The sequence below is a fragment of the Tachypleus tridentatus genome, chromosome 13, assembly GCF_004210375.1.
Source record: "Tachypleus tridentatus isolate NWPU-2018 chromosome 13, ASM421037v1, whole genome shotgun sequence".
NCBI lineage: Eukaryota > Metazoa > Arthropoda > Merostomata > Xiphosura > Limulidae > Tachypleus > Tachypleus tridentatus.
Genome location: NC_134837.1, coordinates 188,024,355 through 188,042,111, shown reverse-complemented (window position 1 = coordinate 188,042,111; position 17,757 = coordinate 188,024,355). Strand labels below are relative to the sequence as shown.

Below are 17,757 nucleotides of genomic sequence, written 5' to 3'. Positions count from 1 at the left end.
AATTCATGAACAATTTTTTTTTTATTTTAATAAAAGTATTCATTGAAAAAACAATTTTTTTCAGTGTGAAAGACTTGTAATATTTCCTGAAAGTGTCAAATCTTGTAAGAATATACATACAATATTAAAAGTTAGTGGTGTCAGAACTGTAAAAGATTTTAAATGAGCAAAGAGGTCACATGGTTGGTCATATCAACCAAGCCCAAGTTAAGAGATCAACAGAGATAAGAAGAATAACTGATCTTGTCAAAGGGTGTTCTAAAGTAACGATAATTATCTATGTGGACTTTGACAAAAAGGAAACAATTATTTAAAGTTCTGAATACAACTATGGTAACCCATGGGGTAACATTAATGAATTTATCATGGATTATATGGTAAGAAAAAGAGTAGACAAAAATAATTAATCTTGTCATTTGGATTCTGAAGTAACTGAATCAACCTGTGTAGACTTTTGACAAGAAAAATATTTTTTTGTGTTTTAAATACAAAAGTGAATTTTCCATATATTTTGAATATAATATTTTAGAACAAGTGAATTGTGAGTTGCCCCTTTTTTGTTCAAATTTATCATCAACAAGTCACTCACTGTAAAGAGTCCAGCCACCTATATAAAAAATCTGACAACCATCAAGAAAATTATATTTCAGAACTGTGGAATTAAGAGACAGAATACTTATTTCTAGGAACAAATACAAGTTTTTACAATCGATATGTTGAACAAGTCAAGGACACTATATTTGTGTCAGATATACCTTGTCCTGGAAGATATTTGTTCACTGTCAGCTGATCTGGAAGTTTCGGAAACAGTCCTGTAATATCTTGAATTCTACAAAGATGTTGTGTGCAAATCGTAGGGATAGGTTCTTTCAGAGGATGGTCTTTATCAACGTCATTGGTTCTGTAATTAAACTCAAACCCATAATGTTTAACTTGCCGATGTTTCAATGACTGCTGACACACATCTGGCAGAATAAAAAATATTTCAATAACTTTTATGTACAAATATCTTCCTTAATAGCTTCAATACTACAAAAACATTTAAAGACAAACTAAAAAAAACACTAAAGAAACAGAAATAATACAGAGATATGTAGAATAAATAATGATTTGAATAATTTACTAGGACAATACTGTTCTCTTCATAAAAACTTTACCTAAACAGAACACAATGTTGTGTATGTCAATTATTTCATAGGAATAAAAGATAAATTTATATCACACTTATACAAATATTAGAAAATACTTTATTGAAAAATAGAAAAGCTACAAACACCTGGCTACCGAACGTGAAAAATGGAACCAGACAACATACAAGTGAATATATCACTTGTTACAGCTCATGAACTTATAGCAGCATCTCAACTACTCAAGAATAATAAAATAATGCCTGCATTACTGATTGGAAATCCAAGTTCTATTTGTTTTGCCATTGTTAATTTTTTAATCTAGTTACTTGTTAAATGTACCTGTATTATTAACTTTGTCTTCAATTTCTTCATCAAGCTCCAGAAGTACTTGTTCTTCCTCCTCAGTTAAAAAATTCTCCAAAAGAATTAAACCAGAAGGTAACAAACCACTTTCATAAGGGTTAACATGATGTGGAACTGTAAATAAATAACAACTTTATCAAAATGTTTAACAAAGATACAGCAAATGCTGTATGTAAAAGTTAGACTGATGAAGAACAGTCAATAAACAAAAACACCCAGGTTCATTTAAATGTTTAAACCAGTAGTTAACAAATATTTCATTTAACTTAGATTGATGTAGAACAGTCAATAAATAAGAACACCTAGGTTTATTTAAATGTTTACACCAGTAGTTAAACATTTTATTTAAAAGTTAGATTGATGTAGAACTCTTAAATACAAAAGAATTCCAGCTATATTAAAACATCTGTAGCTAATGAAGACTGATTATAATTTAAATCTCACCATTCTTTATGGCTAAATATAGATTTTTCAGTAAAACTGTAAGCACTATTGACTAGCAGCATTTATTTGAATCTTCCACTTCCAAAATTTGAGAAGAGTAGCTCAGATAGCTTTGTATTTCGAAATCAAACCAACCAACTTACAATCTTGACATCTGGTTATTTAACCAAAGAAAATCTTGAATTTATGGCTACTTAACCAAAGAAAATATTTAATATCTGGCTACTTAACCAAAGAAAATCTTTTGTAACTGGCTATTTAACCAACAAAAATCTTTGACAACTGGCTATTTAACCAAAAAAATATATCTGATGTCTGACTATTTAACCAAATAAAATATTTGACGTCTGGCTATATGATCAAAGAAAATATTTGATATCTGGCTACTTAACCAAAATCTTTGATATTTTGCAACTTAACCAAAACAAATTCCTGATATGTGGCTAATTCACCTGTATACTTTTCAGTTTATTTGCTGCTTCCTTAAACATATGATGTTATTGAAGTGATCAGATGAACTCTTAAAATGGATTTAATTATGATGATATTGGATTAGAGTAGAACTGTTCTTCAGTGATAAGTGTTACAACAGTAGTAGTAGTTATTAGTAGTTACAACAGTAGAAATACATGTGATATCATAATTAGTATTACACATAGTAATACATATCTGATATCTTCATTAGTATTACATATAGTAATACATATCTACTACCTTCATAGGTATTTACATATCGCAATACATATCTACTACCTTCATTAGATGCAAAACTATTCTATTTACAATTTTTATGCCCAGATGTGAAACTATTCTCTTCGGGACTGAGACAAACTGGCCTGATTAGAGGGGTTCCACTGTACATAATTAGGGATTATGTAAACAAAAACAGGGACTGTGATTGAATGACTGCTTTCAAGAGGTAACCAAAATCTGAGTAGTAGCCACTTAGAGGGGTTCCACTGTATTTATAATTTTTTATGCCCAGATATGAAACTATTTATAAAACTTATACCCAGATGTGAATCTATTCTATTTATAATTTTTTATGTCCAGATGTGAAACTATTTACAATTTTTTATGCCTAAATATGAAACTATTCCATTTATAATTTTTATGCACAGATGTGAAACTATTTATAATTTTTTATGCCCAAATATGAAACTATTCTATTTATAATTTTTTATGCCCAAATATGAAACTATTCTATTTATAATTTTAATTGCAAGATGTGAAACCATTCTATTTATAATTTTTATGCTCAGATGTGAAACTATTCAATTTATAATTTTTAATGCCCAAATGTGAAACTATTCAATTTATAATTTTTAATGCCCAAATGTGAAACTATTCAATTTATAATTTTTAATGCCCAAATGTGAAACTATTCAATTTATAATTTTTAATGCCCAAATGTTAAACTATTCAATTTATAATTTTTTATGCCCAGATGTTAAACTATTTTATTTATAATTTTTATGCCAAAATATGAAACTATTCTATTTATAATTTTTATGCCCAAATATGAAACTATTCTATTTATAATCTTTTATGCCCACTATGTGTAATGATAATTTTAACCATGAACTGTTAATTACAGAAATTCTGTACATATAAAAAAACCTACCCTTTGTAAATATGACACATTCTCTACACACTCTTCATTTATAATCAGGTACCACAATTACAACTCCCTATCTAACAATGTCTCACCACGTTCCTGGTATCAACAGGTACCACTACAACTCCCTATCTAACAATGCTCCTGGTATCAACAGGTACCACAATTACAACTCCCTATCTAACAATGTCTCACCACGTTCCTGGTATCAACAGGTACCACAAGTACAACTCCCTATCTAACAATGTCTCACCACGTTCCTGGTATCAACAGGTACCACAAGTACAACTCCCTATCTAACAATGTCTCACCACGTTCCTGGTATCAACAGGTACCACAAGTACAACTCCCTATCTAACAATGTCTCACCACGTTCCTGGTATCAACAGGTACCACAAGTACAAGAGGTGAGCTCCTTATCTAACACTTTCCCAGGTTAATCTGGTATTAAAAGGTTCCAAAACTACAAGAAGTTAACTTCTGATCCAGATAATATGAAAGACTAGCAGATGGATACATTGGTATTTGATTGGGTGAGTTTGACAAGACTGCAGAACACATATAAAAGTTGCCAATGGTCAAACCATTAATACAAGAAGAATCATGAGGTTCCTTCATCCTTACTTACTATGAGAATGTTCATCTTCTTATAAATGTTAAGAAAATCTGCAACAAAACATTTTGTTTTAAATTATGACGTGTATTTAAATCATATTTATAACATACGTTAGGCATTTTCAATAGTCTGATTATACTACATTATACATTCACCTTAGAAACTAAAAAGTTAAATCAAAGGGTATACAGTAATTCAACCTTAGGAATTTGCATATCAGAATATTTACTGATTTCTTATGAGATCATGGATGTTATCAGCTAAACACTAGAACTGAGAATCAATTTAATGAATAATGAGATTAAAATATATCTGTAATGTGAAAAACAAACTAACATACAAACTCTGAAGGCTGACAAATACAACACTCCTGTAATCATGAACAGTATCCTTTTAGACAACACGAAATTTGAACTCAACCCAAGAAACAAAAAACAACTAAACAAAACCTTGTCACAAATGACATAGCACGGGCCCTTTTATTTTACACATAAGCTCATTTTTTAAAGATGTCTTTAATTTTAGAAACAGTAAACAAACTAAACCATAAAGCCTTAATAGCTAGCTTTGACCTTGTGCCATTTTACACCAAAGTTCCCATCACAGAAGTTTGTAATATTGTATTTGCCCTCTACTGTAATGACCCCAAACATTAAAACCTACCTATATATGACAGAGGTTACATTGTCTTTTCATGTCACATGAAGGTTTAAGGTTAAATCTGAAAATACATTTTACACAATTTGATGTTAAACTAGATTGAAAGGTGTTTTTAAAAATAAATACCTAAAAATGAAACTTTTAAGTTTAATCTATTCAACTCTCTCTAGAAAGTCTAAAATAACATCTTGCAATGACTAAACAGAGCAGAATGATATGTTATACTTTGAAATGTTGATAATTCCTCCTTCCCTGTCCTATTGCCTTAACACGTGTTTACCTTATAAAAAGTTACATTCTGTTAACTGTAAAACAGGCACTAGTTTCTCTACACAAGACTGGATGTCATTCAGTAGTAAGATAGAACAATAGATCATCTCTTTAACAATACCTTTATCTACATAGGAGAGGTAAAAGGAATGTTTGAACTCCTGTTGAAAAACATCTCGTACGCTGGCCAGCATAGCTGCTTCAGCACTCCGAACATCTTGAAACACAACAAAGGAATAGGGTTTTCCTGGTAACATTACTATGGCTTCTATTGGGCCAAATTCACTAAAAAGAGTCATCAAGTCTTCTCTCTGCACTCCACATACAAGACCTCCATTTCCAACCAAAACAAACTGTAACATGTAAGTAAAAATACTGTAAGAATTAAAATTTGATTGAGGAAACAAATTATTCTGATATATTAATAGGTGGGAAAACAACAATTTATGTGCATAAGAAAACGTTTTATCAATTGTGAAACATATACTACATGTTTTCACATAACGTTGGCTAGTTTTCTTCAGGTATTACCAGGACTAAACAATTTAAGATTTATATATTATTACAAGACAACAAGGATTAAATATGATGGAAATGGTGTCAGCAGGTAGCAGGATATAGGTGGAGATCAAGCGAATCGTGAATAGGCCTTACCAAATATGGCAACGTCAGCTGTATTTGGTAAGGCCTATTTACTGCTCATACATTTGACCAGTCTTATTATCTTGTATATTTTCAAATTAATTATCAGATATTTTTAATATATTTCTTGTTATTAATTTAGAAGGTTCTAAAAGATATGTAAATGACATACAGGATATATAACTATTTCATTGTAGCCTGAAATTCACCTTCATTAGTTTTTTGGCTATTGCAAACTTTCTCAAGTGCACAATCAGTTTCATTGCAAATATATCATAAAAAAATGTGATTTTTCATTTACATTCTAAAAGCCTGCAAAATTTCATGAACATAAACTTAATAAATTCAGAGTTAAAATATTTACTACTTAACTTTCAAGTATCAAGTCCACTGGTCACTGAACTTTTGGGATGCTTTGTCTCAATCTCTTTTCATCCTCAAGCCATTTATATTTATATTTCCATATAAAGTAAATAACGAGAATTTATTTTTCAGCATCTCAAAAGATTTCTGAAGTCTCAGTTTTTTTTGGCAGGTTGACTGCCAATAACAAATAAACATAATTTAAATTCAGGCGTGAAAATAGCACTTGTGCAACTACGTACATTCTCAGGTGTGGAGTTAAGAGAAGGTTCAAAATTCAGTGTTCCCTATACCTGTAGGGTAGGGGGCTTGTATTAACTAAAGTCTAAGCATGCTCCTGAGGCTAAGGGTTGTATCATCTTACTCTAGAAAGTTCAGATGTGTCACAAAACCACTCAGTGGATACATGGGGGTAGAAAGGAAGATTGACAGTTCTAATGATGGGAACACCAATTACAGCTAAGGAAAAAAATAAAACAATGATCCCTATCATGATTGGAGGCATTTCACATCTGAGGTTTTAAATGATATACAAAGACATGCATACAAAAAGTGAAAAATGTACCCACCAAGGCATTGTTAGCTACATGGCAGCACCATCCTCTCACAGAGGTACATGTGAAATGTGGGCATCCTAACTGGACAAATTCATATATGGAATTTGTATGTTATAAAGAAAGTGTTGTTTTCCTTTTCTTATTAAATAAATTCACTACCTTAGACTCCTCATAATTGTTAACAAGTGTGATGGGAGTCATAAAAATATGCAGATTGCCAGGCAATAAATTAATTTGTGGACACTCAAATGATTAATGAGCAAAGTAGGTAACAGAAAATAACTTACTAAGTTTCCACCTGGCTTGAAAAATCAAAATTAGAAACAAAAAAGGTTTCAAAACTTAATAAACAGCAACAGGATATAAATAAAATTTCAACAAGAGTTATGTAACTGTTAATTAGAAAATCTGACTTACAGCAAGAAAAACAGAGCTTATATATGCTCTCTTGGTGCATTTAAAATAAAACTTTTGGAAGACAGAAGAGTAAAGAATTATGGGTACATTTAAATATACTACACATTTTATCCAGGATAGAGATGGACAACATAACCCATAAGCAAGAATTACATTGATAACGTCATGTAAAATAATGAAGCGATTAAAAATTAGTGTTGTTTATTTAGTACTGTTTCCAACTATTCCAAATATCCAGTATAATAAGTACTGCAATTACAATTTTATTATTATTTGTAATTAATTCATGTTTGTTCAGCTTAATCTATTGTTGTGATGATATTCAAGTAATTAAATTTAAGAATTTCATTTCATTACTCTTTCTTATCATTCCAATAAAATAAAATTATAGAAAATGAGCCATCTTGTTTGTTTCTTGTTGAGTATAAGGTTACATAATGGGCTATCTGAAATCTATCCTCTGTCTCAAATCCTAACCTATTAGAATTACAAGCTCTGTTTTTTATTTCTTGGTTTGATGATGACCAGTACAACCATTTTAATACCAATCAGTTGAATGTCATAGGATAACAAGTATATCAATTCCACTAATCACCCAACTCTGATCATGGCAATTCAAAATGTGAAGTCGTGGTTACTGACAGAACAACTCAACAAGAAAAAGCTTTTACTATTTCAGGTAAATACACTTCATTTAACCTGATTCTGATTAGAGCTTTCAATATTTCAGAGGTAAAAACACTTCACTCAGCCTGAATCTGATTACAGTTTTTACTATTTAAGTCATAAGTGTATTTCACATGGCCTGATTCTAATTACAGCTTTTACTATTTCAGAGGTAAGGACACTTCCCTTGATCTGATTCTGATTACAGCTTTTACTATTTAAGTCATAAGTGTATTTCACATGTGCTGAATTTGATTACGGCTTTTACTATTTCAGATGTAAGTATATTTCAAGTGGCCTGATTCTGATTACAGCTTTTAGGATTTAAGAGGTAAGTACACTTACCTTGACTTAATTCTGATTACAGTTTTTACAATTTCAGATGCAAGTGTATTTCACATGACCTGATTCTGATTACAGCTTTTACTATTACAGATGTAAGTGTATTTCACATGACCTGATCATTATTACAAACATTAGATGTTAATTGTAGTTCTATTTCCTACCACTCTCTATGAGACCCAAGTTGTCTCAATGACAGCCAGAGAATGGTGGAAGACTCGTGTTTACAGCTGTACCTGGCAGCCAGTGACCATTGCCAAGAGCCAGTATAATCAGATGTTTGTTCAAGGTAGCTGTATGTGAATTATTCCACAAAACTAAGTGGATCATTCATGAAATAAATATGAGTTCAAATTATAGTGACCATTGGATTTGTCAAATTGACCTAAAGTATGGCATGTGCACTACACACAAATACAGATAATATTTTCCTAGAAGGAGACAGGTAATTGTCTAAATGATTGTTATACTTATATGACGCTTCTCTCTGAACTTTAAACCTATCACATTTTGAACTAACTAAATGAGTCATGTGAACTGCCTGTGAGTGTAATGCATTCATGAGAGCATTATGGTACATCTCCCATAGTCTGTAGTACCTGATGTAGTCAACACAAAGCCAGGGTCAGATGATGAATAGTCTATTGTACCTGATGTAGTGAACAACAAGCCCAGGTCAGATGATAAATAGTCTGTTGTACCTGATGTAGTGAACAACAAGCCCAGGTCAGATGATAAATAGTCTGTTGTACCTGATGTAGTGAACAACAAGCCAGGGTCAGATGATGAACAGTCTGTAATACCTGATGTAGTCAACAACAAGGCAAAATATGATGATGAATAGTCTGTAGTACTTGACACAGTCAACAACAAGCCAAAGTATGATAATGAGAATGGAAACCTGATCATCAACTACCACATGCAGGAAAAACATTTGAACTGATCTAGCATTTTAACAAACCATATGCACTTAAACCTACTGAACTGTTGCTAAATCAGCAATACAGGATACAATGAATAGTTGGTGGTAACCTTGCCATCAAATGTACAATACCATGTTAAACAGCACAAGGTTGCAAAAAGTACACTTTGACCACCACCCATGCACATAGGGTTAAGCCCCTGAAATAAGTAAGGACAGGGGAAAGGGGTGACAGTAGAAGTTACTGTTAACATTTTCCTTCCATAACCAGTAAAGAATATATATGTATTAAGGTGTACTAAAGTAATTTTTCTCAGTTTTCTTCATGTGTTTAATTACATCCTTGTGAACAGATATCAAATGGTGATAAATGTATACCAATCATTTTTCTTAGGTAAAGGTCACACAATAATATCTATCCCATAAAAGCCTTTATAAATTTAATCCTGTGTTTGTATTGCACACTAGGAGAGAACATACCCATCTCAAAATGTGGTAGAAATACTTGTATAAGCTAATACAAATTGAAGGTTTTCTCGCTTAAATATGTTACTTGAAATAAAGAATGATGTAGTTAGTCTATGGATTGTAGGACTTTACAGTAGTACATCTTTGATTAAAAAAAATTAATATTTCCTCCTGAATATTGTTCTGTATCGAAATACTTGGAAAGCCTGTCCTACCCAAGCAGTAACATGGCTAATTTTGTGTCAGACAAAACCACCATTATGGATAGACATTTGTTTTATTTGTTTACTTGTGTTTGTTTGTTTAGCTTTTGTTGCCTGCTAGATATCTAATGTTTTCTTCAGATAAGCATTTCTTGAACTTGCATGTTTTTGAAAATCTCTTTGCTGCTTGCTGAATATAAAGTGTACCTGAATGCTACAAATAGAAGTAAATTTAGAATCATTTCAAATATAAACAGGCACTTTGACAAAGTGTTCCAAACAAAAACATTTCATGTGTTACATGGGAAATAATTTGATATGTAATAATACCTATAATACTGTGTCATAAAACATGCCAATAAAAATCATTAATCTAATTGTGATGTGCATTGACTATTAATTTAAATAAAATTGATAACAATTACAGTTGATATCAAAAGAGTTGTTGTTTAAACAACTAATTTAATAAGCAGATTCTCAATCACTGTTGTTTGCCATGACCCAGTAAATCTAATTAACCCTGGTATTTGGTAAAAAAGCCTTGCCACCATTAGAGATACAATATGGTGTGGATGGCAAACTAACCTTTCCATTACTTGCACTCATAAGTTCCCATAATTACACGTTAAATAACTTGAGGTTTGAAACTAATCAACAAATGTCATAACAATATTACATTTTACCGTCATGATTCAATACTTTTAACAGTAACATAGAAAAATACTTCTGCTGATTTAAGACTTAAATAAATACATAAAAACCTGTCCAACTTGAAAATGATACATTATCCTGTTTAACTGTTTTAATTTTATTCTAACCATATAGTTTAGGAAATACATAATATCTTGTAATGAAAGCTTATAGACTAATTGTACTCTTCAGTACTTTTACAATGGTATAATAGTGAAAAATGTGAAACATAACTTATGATATCAGAGTGAAACACTTGAAACATATCTTATGATATTAGAATGAAACACTTGAAACATAACTTATGATATTAGAATGAAACACTTGAAACATAACTTATGATATTAAAGTGAAACACTTGAAACATAACTTATGATATTAAAGTGAAATATATAGAATCATATATGATAGCCCTAACATTTTGAAGATACATTTATTTAATTTATGGAACAGTTTTCCTGGTTAAATGCTTCAATGCAGTAGTGCTTATAACTGAAATATCTAATTTTTTATGTAAGAAAACTTACACAGGATGCTTTATCAACACTTTTAATTCCTTCGTGTTTTTCCAGAATCTTGCACGAACGAACTTGTTTTCTGTACATTTTTCTCTCTTTCTTTGACATTTTCATCTTGTCACTTAAAAGACAAGACTAAAAACTGTTAATCTTCACAGATCACATACAAAGTGCAGGCAATTCAGTATTCTAGAGAAGTCATCAACACATTTAACTTCACCTTTAAAGTTCTAGATTTTTATTGACCCCCAGAGTAAATAAATTGTCCTCATTTTTCAGCTCAGTTGGCCAACCACCATACCAAAAACAGCCATACAACTTATTTCCAAACCTCACAACATAAGCAGTTCATTGTTTAGCATTTATTGGCACAAAGCAATTGAGCTATTTGCACCAAACACAACTAATAAAAAGGTAAAAATATCAAATCATTAAAACATGTAAAAGGAATAATGTTAAAACAAAGTCCAATTTTCAAATTAAAATCTTAAATAGAGTTAAAAAGACCAGTGGTCCTTAAAATTTTTAAAACACAACTTAGGTGAACAGTGTCACCATCATCAATGATACTGTTCAACATTATGGGTGAATCCATGGTAGAAATATATTTAAAAGCAGTGCTGTCGCTCTTGGTTGTTACAGTGTCACCATCATCAATGATACTGTTCAACATTATGGGTGAATCCATGGTAGAAATATATTTAAAAGCAGTGCTGTCGCTCTTGGTTGTTACAGTGTCACCATCATCATTGATACTGTTCAACATTATGGGTGAATCCATGGTAGAAATATATTTAAAAGCAGTGCTGTCGCTCTTGGTTGTTACAACAGCATAAAAGTAAAATATGGACTATTGTGACCTGAGTGTCACACAGACCATACACTAGTGCATCAATAACAGATAAAAGAAAGGGATTAGTTAAAAAACTGTGACCAATGTACAGTCTGGCCAGAACAACTTCCTCCTTCGGATCCTTACTGAAGCAAGATGGTGAAAGAGCAATAAAAGGTTTGATCTGGAAAAGCTTGTTACCACGTTACTCACTTCAAGTCAACTGCCAACTGGCATGGAGCCGAGCCTTGAATACAGGATCATAGTTCATGTATGGAATAGGCACAGCAGTGATAATACCAGAGCAGAAAAACTTAGCTGCGGTATCAGCGAGCTTGATCCTATAAATACCAAAGTGGCTGGTATCCAGAAAAACTGGATGAAAGTAAATGATAGAGAGAAATGGGTCAGTCAGTTTTGAATATTGATAATAACAGAGTAAAACTAACGTGAAGTGATTCCAGAGCCAACAGAGAGCTAACTGAGTTAGTATAAGTAGTACAGTTCATGTACTGCACAGTTTCTATGTGATCCAGGGCAAGAGAAATGGCATACAGTTTGACAGTGAATACAGAAACTGTAGAGAAAATTCTGTGTGCAACAAACAAATCACAACAAACTATGGCAGAGCCCACAGAGCCACCTGATTTCAAACCATTTGTATAAATGGAAGTGGAAGAATGGTTCAAAAGATGTTCGGCAAATAGAAAGTGATACTTCCAATCAGTAGTATATGCCTTCTTCACATGACTCAAAGAAAGGTCACATTTGGGAATGTTAATTAGCAGTGGTAGGATGGGCTAATCAGTGGATACTGCTATGTTATACAAGGACAGACCCAATTCATCCAACTGCATCTGGATATGAAGGCCAAAAGGCACAATGTCAGACCATCTATTCTGAAAAAGCACAGCCCACCAAGGAAAGAAAACACAACTTCAGGTGGGATGTTGTAGTAATGATCAAAGTTTTGAAGCATACAGTAAAGACACTTGCAAATGGTGGAGGTGTAGAGAAGGTTTATGAGACTCTGTGTACAATCTTTGGAATAGAGAGGTGGAGAAGCCTCCTGATGGTGAACAGGGTCCAACATCTTCAAAACTGAGGTCCTGGCAGAGCCACAGACCAAAGACCCATAGTCCAGTTTCAACTGAATAAGAGTATGATAGATTTTTAACATAGAGCATTGATCTGCTCCCCAAGAGGTGAAAGAGAAGACATGTAGGATGTTCAGTGTTCTTGCACACATGACTTGTAGCTGCTCAATGTGTGGTACAAAGATCAGCTCCAAGAGGCCATGGGAAGCACAACTTCATCAACACTGAGTTCAGGATTGGGGTCATAACACCGTTGGTGGCAAAAGTACATGCAAATGGTTTTGAAGAGAGTAAAGTTAAAACCAAATGTTGTGGTCCACTTCAGTAAGTGACTGAGGACAGTTTGTAGCAAGAGGAGTTTGTCTGGTTCAAGGAACCAAACAAGACAAGCATTAACCATCCTCTCTAAAATCTTACAGAGACAACTTGTCAAAGCAACTGGATGGTAGTTCAAAGGAATCTTGGGATGCTTCCCAGGCTTAGGAAAGGGGAGTACAATAACATATTGCTAAGCATCAGGAAAAACATTCTCCTGCCAAATCCAATTGAAAACAACCAGAATAATAGCAAGAGAGGCAAGAAAGACATGATGCAGCATCTTGTAATGAATATCATTGGCTCTGACCTGATTCAGACCAATGAAAAGCAAGCATAAGTTCCACCAGCATAAAGGGGTGATTATAGTTATTGAGACGATCAACCCAAAAGGAGAGAGGCAATCACTTTGCCCATGTCTTGATGGTTAAGAAGATGCGGGATGAAGTAAAGAGTATCAGCAATGCTCCGTACATCAACAGCTTCCTGGCCATCAGAGAACAAGATCAAAAGGGAGGCAGAAGTATACTGTCCAATAACCTTTCAAATCCTGTCCCATATAACTTTGGAAATGGTGTAAGAAGAGATGCTAGATATATATTTAATCCATGATCTCTTCTGGCTTTGACATCTAACTAGCCAAGCATATGCATGGGCTTGCTGAAAAACAATGTGGTTTAAAAGTGTTGGATACCTATGAAAGGTATCTCAGTATCTCAGGCCAGTTTTTGTGCTTTCCGTGCCATGTGGCAGGATTCCACCACAGAGGTGGATACTATGGAAAACATGTCGATGTTTTAGGAATACACTGAGCAGCTGCCTGGACAATATTGTCAGTTACTGCTGCCATGCAGTTGTCTATCAATGGTTTACAGATGATGGCAGAATCAACTTCTGAGAAAGCAGTGAAAGAGGACCAGCTGGCCTGGTCCAATTTTCATCGAGACATCCAGGTCAGGTGGCATTGACCACTGGAAGTCTCTCTCAAAATGATAGGAAAGTTGTCACTATCATATAGGTTACTGTCAACCCTCCAAGAAAAGTAAGAGAAAAGTGAAGGGGAGCAGATAGAAAGATCAACAGCAGTAAATGAGACAGGTTTTGATCCAAGAGCATATGCTCTATGAAACAACCCTTCCCATCAATATCAGAACCACCCCAGTGGGGATTATGTCTATTAAAATCCTCCAGGATTATAAAGGGAGACAGCAACTACTCATTGAGGGCATCAAGGTTTGAATGATCATAAGTCTCTTCAGAAGCCAGGTAGAGAGAACAAACAGCAATGATACAACCCAAGGAAATAAGGATGGCTACAACCTCCAAGGATGTATGGAGTGGCAAAGACAGGGTGGGCACATGCTGATCAACAGGTCGTGTCACCTCTCCATGCATTTATCCATTACACAACCTCTCATTTCTAAACAAAGAAAACTGACAAAGTGTGAATGTATCAGCAAGCTTTAGAAACATTTCCTATAAGGAGAGACACATGGAATGGTAAGAATCAATCAAAACCTTAATGTCATCTATATATGAATAAAAACCTTGACAGTTCCACTGGATCAGAATGGCCATTTTTATTTACGTGGAGGAGAACGTGACAGGCAACCCTTCTGTTTTCGACCAAATTTTTTTTTCCTTTATTGGACAAAGGTTTATCAAACCACATTTATCCTGTCTTGAGTTGAGTATGCAAGTCTCTGTCTGTGGACAATTACTCAGTTCATGAATGAATGGTCGTTTTGCTTCACAGAGCTGCAGAAAAAAACCCAAGGAAACACCTGAACCTGAAGCCAAAGGAAGTGGAACTGGACAGTCACTGGAAGGAGAGACTAGGACAGAGATGAGTGTAGACACAGATTTTTCAACATTTCTAATCATCAAGGGCAAAAGATTCTTGATGTTTTGCAAGCAACTCTGTTGGGTCACAGAGAAATCTGTTTGTACTCCCATTGTGGCAGTGAAATTGAGTACAACAGCATACATCCAAGATGAAGTTGAAGACAATAATTTCCAAGCCTTTGGGTAGGAAATGTTATTTATAGTCATCAAGCATTGCACCTATTTCTTCGCCACCCACTTAGGGCAAGAAATAGAGGAAGAGGGGTGTAGACTACTACAGTTAACACAGTGTCATTCCAGTTCGTACTCATAAGTGTCATGGTCTTCGGCACCACAACAAGTGCATGTTAAAGAACCATGACATGATGTTTTTGAGTGACAGAACAGTTGAAACTGGAAACATCTAAAATGGTTGGGAATGTATGGCCATATCTTACAATTCAGGTAACCTGCTTTGACTATAGTAGGAAGAAGTGATAGTGTAAACATCAATATCAAAACATCAGTAGGCACCATAATTCCATCTTTGTGAGTGGAGATTTAGCACACTGCAGAAACACCTTGGCTGAAGAAATTAACAAAGATCTCCAACTTAGGAATGTTCTTTAAATCCCTCTCAACTTCAACTCCTCTGGAAGAATTCAAAGTTGCATGGGGAGTAATCTCAATGGGTATATCCCCAACAGCCTTTGATTTCAAGAGGTGTTTTGTATGTTGTGGTGAAGATGTTTCCACCAAAATGTCTCCAGAACATAACTTATTTAATGACTTAGGGGTGCCAGCAAAGCCCTCTAATTACTTCTGAATGAAAAATGAAGACATTTGCCACGATGGATTTTTCAGATAAGGAATGTATTATTGGAAATCACAGAATCTGACTGTGATGTTGACTGTACAACAGAGCAGTTCTTGTGTGGTTTGTTTTTTCATTTTTATTTATTATTTCCTAAATGGGGGTATCCATAATAAAGACATTACACTTCAGTGACCACTGACCCCACCCACCATAAAGTCCTATGAAGGGATGCACTACAATGCCAAACAAGGACAATGTAGCAACTCGAGGGTTTTGTGAACACTATACTCGAACAACAGTATCAGACACAATGTCCATAACACCTGCTGAGAACATCCAATACTGGTACTCAGTTGACCCTAGCCAAAGAGGACCATCTGATTTAACCCAGGTAGCCATCCCTAGGCTGCCTGCCTAAAGAAATTCAAGGCCAAAGTGGTGTGTTGGAATTGGACCCCTCAACCTCTAATATAATTTCCTCCCCTTCACGGGTTACCATGCATGACAAACATTTGGGTGGATGTTTAGATCCCAAATAACGTAGTCTGAAAGTACAGAACCTTCTCTGGGAGGTCTCCTAACCACATAAAAGAATCACAACATATGTAACTCAAATATCTGAGACACAACATGCTCTTCCTACTTGGCATGCATAATGTAGGCTTAAGTTAATCTCCTGATTGATGTATGTTAGTACTAATTACATGCAGAGTCTGTTAATGAAAAATTAGATCAAAACAATGGAACAAAAGCTGACTGTATACTGTATTGACATATATAACTGATCTAAGTATTATCAGTGTATCATGACAGATCAGTTAATGATTAATGGGTAAAGTATCATGCATCTTTGTCAGCACACAGGTTGCTGCATCTTTTATTGGATTGTTTCCCATGGGAGGCAATTGTTAATTAAACAACCCATCTAACATACAGGAGTATCATTTTAAACTGTTTATACTTATTAATTTACAAATATGAATACATTTTAAACATGAAAGTTAATGAACCATATACAAAAGTATTCTTTATTTGCACAGAATAAAGTCACCAACAAACTAGTAAGGATTAAAACATTTAGAAAAAATCTTATCAAATTCTGACCAGAAACAAAAGGCATCTGAAAAAATCAGAAAACAAAAAGTTATAAATTACAATGACTTTACTTGGTATGTACAAGACGCCAGCATTTATTGGAAGTATATTACAACCTTGCTGGTTTGTTGGAAGTGTATAACATCATTGCTGGTTTATTAAATGTGTATTACAGCCTTGCTGATTTCTTAGATGTGAACTAGAACCTTGCTTGTTTGTCAGGTGTGTATAACATCATTGCTGGTTTATTAGATGTGTGTTACATCATTGCTGGTTTGTTAGATGTTTATTTGAACATTACTGGTTTGTTAAATGTCTATTACAAATTTGTTGGTTTGTTAAATGTGCATTACAACCTTGCTGGTTTGTTAGATGTGCACAGCATCATTGCTGGTTTGTTATATTCTATTACAACCTTACTGATTTGTTAGATGTGTATTACAACCTTGATGTTTTATTAGAAGTGTATAACATTACTGCTAGCTTATTACATGTGTATTACAACCTTTCTGGTATATTAGATATGTAAAAAATACTTACTGGATTGTTAGATGCATATTACAACCTTTCTCATTTGTTTGATGTGTATTACAACCTTGCTGGTTTGTTAGATGTGTATTACAACCTTGCTGGTTTGTTAGATGTGTATTACAACCTTTCTGGTTTGTTAGATGAGTATTACAACCTTGCTAATTTACTACAAGTACTAAATACAGTGAAACATTTCTAGATGTGTATTACAAGTACTAAATACAGTGAAACATTTCTATCTTGATGTACTTGTTCCCATGACTTAACTGTGTGTCTGTGATGAATATATATTATATGTATTACTATACAGTTTCACTCAATTCTGTGAATACTCTTTACCAAAGGTATACAACTATC

General features: G+C 33.7%; 1 protein-coding gene across 6 annotated transcripts in view; it reads right to left on the bottom strand.

Annotated features, from left to right (window-relative positions):
- LOC143241119 (tRNA (carboxymethyluridine(34)-5-O)-methyltransferase alkbh8) overlaps positions 1–17,757 on the bottom strand; it is a 57,558-nt gene that overhangs the window by 38,235 nt on the left and 1,566 nt on the right. For 5 of the 6 annotated variants that reach the window (XR_013022182.1, XR_013022183.1, XR_013022181.1 and 2 more), the window contains exons 2-5: positions 10,899–11,010; positions 5,223–5,454; positions 1,470–1,607; positions 756–965 (exon numbers count right to left, since the gene is read on the bottom strand). Coding sequence is in view for 1 of the 6 variants with exons in the window: in XM_076484712.1 (XP_076340827.1) it covers positions 756–965; positions 1,470–1,607; positions 5,223–5,454; positions 10,899–11,010 (692 nt within the window). In the remaining 5 variants the exon portion in view is untranslated. Of the gene's footprint in view, positions 1–755; positions 966–1,469; positions 1,608–5,222; positions 5,455–10,898; positions 11,025–17,757 lie in introns of all 6 variants that reach the window. The other variant, XR_013022184.1, reaches the window with a different exon arrangement.